A 4,032-nucleotide genomic window follows, 5' to 3' on the forward strand; every position below is an offset into this window, starting at 1 on the left:
GCGCTATGTCGGATGATGTGTACAAGGCGAGGCTGGAACGATCTGCTGCGGCCAAGCGACGGCGCCGCGCCGAAGAAACAGACGAAGAACGGGAAGAACGGCTACCTAAACAACGTGCGTATGCAGCAGCCTGGCGAGCACGCCTGTCAACATCGCTTGACGCGGGTGTATCTACAACTACAAGTGCAGGACCAAGTTTAATGAGTGGTGTTTATCTTTCCTCATATCTTTCAACTCTCTTCTATCTGCACGTGGCAGCGGTGGTGGCTCGGCTGGAGCCTGTAGGCAGGCCCGTGCACTTTCCTTTTCATCCTTCTCTCAGTCTCACCGTAAAACAGCGCGCTAACACGGGACGAAGAAAGAAGACACGCACAAACACAGCGCTGAACTTACAACTGCATGGTTTATTGCATTGCTCGCAATGCAATAAACCATGCAGTTCGTCCCGTGTTAGCGCGCTGTTTTACGGTGAGATCATGTACCAACTGGCCCGGCAACTATCCTTAATGCTTCTCTCAGTCGCAACCAACCAACCGTCGGCGCAGAGCGGCGGTAGACACGGCGGATGCGGGCTGAAGAAACGGATGTAGTTGCTTTCGCAATTTCTGGGCTTAACCAAGCTGAGCCTCTGCCAATCTTTTTTCTTCCATGCAAGCTCCCCAAAACAAGGTTTTTGGTTATTTGTGCCAGTTCATGTATGCTTCAGCGTGTTCTGTGCGTATGCCGTGCCGTGTGTAGTAGATCCTCTCCCTCGCTCGCACACCCGACCGCTCCGCACACACACCGCTTATCATTCGTGCATCTTGTCTACACCTTGGCTCCGTTGAACGACTTGAGCTTAGGAGCACAGAAAAGACGCAAACACACAGAACACAAACACACACGGAGAAAAGCAAAAGGGCGGTTGCCGGGTCCGCGCATCGCCGTGTGTTTCGAACAAAACCGACTCCCGCCCCTCTGGTCGTGAAACGATGGGGAGGCCTAAAAAAATATTGAAAGGTGGCTCGCTAACTGGGGTTGACAAACAGATGTATGAAAAAGGATGCGCTCGCTAACAAGTTTTGGTGGTCGAGCCGATCGCGCCTCTCGATCGTTCAGTGTGAGGAGAAAATGCAACGACGCTGTTTCGTCGTTGGATGCGCACGCAGCGACTGTAGTCGAACCACGATCCGGCACAGATTACCAGGAGATTATGAGATGAGTCGTGTCTGCCTCCAACGCATCGGCCTTCCTGACACAACGGTAAAGAATGTGGTGGTTTGCGGAATACACTTCGCTCCGGACTGCCCACAACCCAAGCAACTGGGGAGAGGAAGGACAAAGAAAAAAACGCAACGAAACACCGCGAGGAGACCCAAAGAGCAAAATAGAAAGGGTTTTGGGAGAACCGACGCCCCCCCCCCCCCCCCTCAAATAGACCAGGTAGCAAAAACCAAGGCGGGGCCATGACGTAGATATGTGACGCACTCCACGACACCACGCCTCCGGCTAACATCGGAGTAGGAAGGGCGATTTTCCCTTGTGGAGCCTACTCGAGGAGAAGCGAGAGAGAAAAATCTCGAGGAGGGAATGGAAGGAGAGCAGCATGGCGAAGTAGCTTGATTGCGACGGCTGTAACTACTCTATTAAAGAGTCTTTTCATAAAATATATGCGGCCGCGCCTTCCGGGGACGACGTCTCACTACCAGAGAGGTAGAAAATATTTTCAACCAGAGGGTAGTCAGTTGCCCTTTAGAGACAACGCAGCGAGCTATGGAAAGAAAAATTATAGGTGTAACGTCGAAAGACCGGAAGCGGGCGGAGTGGATGAGGGAACAAAGCGGATTAATGGCATACTAGTCGAAATCAAGAGGAAGGAATAGGCTTGGCCAGGGCATCTAATGCGAAGGCAAAATAAATGCCGGTCCTTAAGGTTAGTGGAGTGGTTTCCAAGAGAAGGCAAACGTAGCAGGGGGCATTAGAAAGTTATGTGGGCGGATGATATTAAGAAGCTTGGGCGGCCCGATGGGCGCAGCTGGCAAAGGACAGGGTTAATTTGAGAGACATGGAGACTTTGCCCTGCAGTGGGCGCAGTCAGGCTGATGATGATGATGATGAACGTGAGTCAACCGTCAAACGGGAGTCGAATCATCGACGAAGAAATGCATGTCTTTGGGTGTCTGTGGGAGTGGGTCGGCCCCGTATCGCAAGCTCGTTGGTGGACACAAAACGATGCTATCGCATTGTCACATGTAATCAGCTATTAAGTGTTTCTCTAAATTTTTATCTCTGAAACTCAGTATGTGCTTTAAACTTCCATTCCTTTTCCTCCGCAAAGCATCGTTCGAGCGCTCTCGACGAGTGTGGTCACTTCTGTAAATGTTATGAGCTACTGATGCTTGTTTGCTGTTACGTTGCAACGAGCTGTAATTCCGACGGTCTGGTTTCGTCGTCGTGTAAATAGAACTGCGGGTCGTAAGTTTTTTAGTTCAATAAATACCAAACTCTCCAGTCTGACACTTAGACGTTACCTCCGGTACTGGTATAGGTCCTCGCATTTTGCACGCTACGCGCAGTCAAAAAAAAAAAACGCGAAGTAAACTTTTCAGCGATCCACAGTACATTTTTGTGTCATTTTAATCATTGCCGTTCACTAAGTGCCGGCAGGCTAAACAGGGTGCAGTCTGCTTCGATATTTCCCTGTTTTCTGCAGTGAAGCTGATGCCTAAGCTCTAGCACAGCATGCGGCTGTTCCGAACGCCCAGGAATGTGAAAAAAATCTTTGTCCTCCTGTGTCTTTACACCTTTCAAGGCTCCATTCTAAGCGTAGATCTTGTTGAGCATTCTGCGTCTTTCACAATGCCGTCACGTCAGTCCCAAGAGAGAACAGTACTTGGACATTTTAGATGCGTCAGGAGCGAGAGCATTGTCATCGATTCCGAACGTCACACTGTCTTCTGTTTTGGCCCAAACTGGCTCGCGTTTGCAGCTGGAGAAAATGCGTCTGCCTGCCTCGTTTTTTTCCTATACAGGTCCGCCAGCCGGTCCGCCAGCCGGCGCCGTGACTGGTGGTGAGCCTACTGGTGATATGGGCGGACCGACACAAGGTCCCGACGTCGGACCTCCACCGGCAGAGGGGCCAACGGGACCACCACCAGATGCACCAACGGGTGAAATGCCAACGGGAGAACAACCAACGGGCGAAATGCCAACGGGAGAACAACCAACGGGAGCACCACCAAAAGGAGCGGGAGATTTAACTGGAGTACCAACGGGAGAGATGCCAACGGGAGAGATGCCAACGGGAGAGATGCCAACGGGAGAGATGCCAACGGGAGAGATGCCAACGGGAGAACCAGGTGGACCGGGAGGACCAGGTGGACCAGGTGGACCGGGAGGACCAGGTGGACCGGGAGGATCAGGTGGACCGGGAGGACCAGGTGGTCCAGGGGGCGGACCTGATGATGCCCCGACTGGTGATCCCGATCATGCGGGACCAACTGCTCCAGAGGTAACAACCGGTCCAGAGGGAAAAAAGGGAATGAGGAAACCACCAAAAAGGCGCGGCTGACTTAAGACTCAGACTCCGACATCGGAAGCATGGTTTTGAGTGGAAACAACTGACAAATAATGAGAAATAAAAGAAACCTCCCCTACTGTGTTCGTATATTACGAAGAGCACACGTGGTAACCGTGAGAGACGCACGCACAGCATCATGCGCTCAGCCGGATGTATGGGAAGCAAGTAATATCTCCGTAGATAGTTTTAGAATCATCAGCCTGACTACGCCCACTGCTGGGCAAAGGCCTCTCCCATGTCTCTCTAATTAACCCGGTCCTTTGCCGGCAGTGTCCACCATGTCCCCGCTAACTTAGGGGCCCCTCGTTAGAGCTGTAAACTGAGTAGAGAGATGGGCCCGAGGACAAACCGCCAAGCGGTTTGAAAAAATAGCCCAAATGTAGCCAAATGTGAAAACAGGCGGGGACGAGCTTGTTTTCTGCTTGGTCTCTTTGCCTTGTATTTTGCGTTTCTACCCTTTCAATTGGGTTCCC

General features: G+C 51.7%; 1 protein-coding gene across 1 annotated transcript; it reads left to right on the forward strand.

Moving 5' to 3' along the window:
* LOC149372686 (uncharacterized) lies at positions 1-3,550 on the forward strand. Its single transcript, XM_089582402.1, has 2 exons — positions 1-114; positions 3,012-3,550. Exons 1-2 carry the CDS (start codon positions 6-8, stop codon positions 3,548-3,550), a joined length of 648 nt encoding a protein of 215 aa, XP_089438528.1. The 5' UTR covers positions 1-5.
* The last annotated feature ends 482 nt before the right edge of the window (positions 3,551-4,032 follow it).

Source organism: Amblyomma mixtum, chromosome 1 (genome assembly GCF_055824585.1).
Source record: "Amblyomma mixtum isolate Tamu chromosome 1, ASM5582458v1, whole genome shotgun sequence".
NCBI lineage: Eukaryota > Metazoa > Arthropoda > Arachnida > Ixodida > Ixodidae > Amblyomma > Amblyomma mixtum.

Excerpts from the sequence above, each read along its gene's own strand:
- LOC149372686 (XM_089582402.1), top strand. The coding sequence starts at position 6 with ATGTCGGATGATGTGTACAAGGCGAGGCTGGAACGATCTGCTGCGGCC. Across the intron at positions 115-3,011 it reads AGAACGGCTACCTAAACAAC|GTCCGCCAGCCGGTCCGCCA; the intron begins GTGCGTATGCAG and ends TTTCCTATACAG.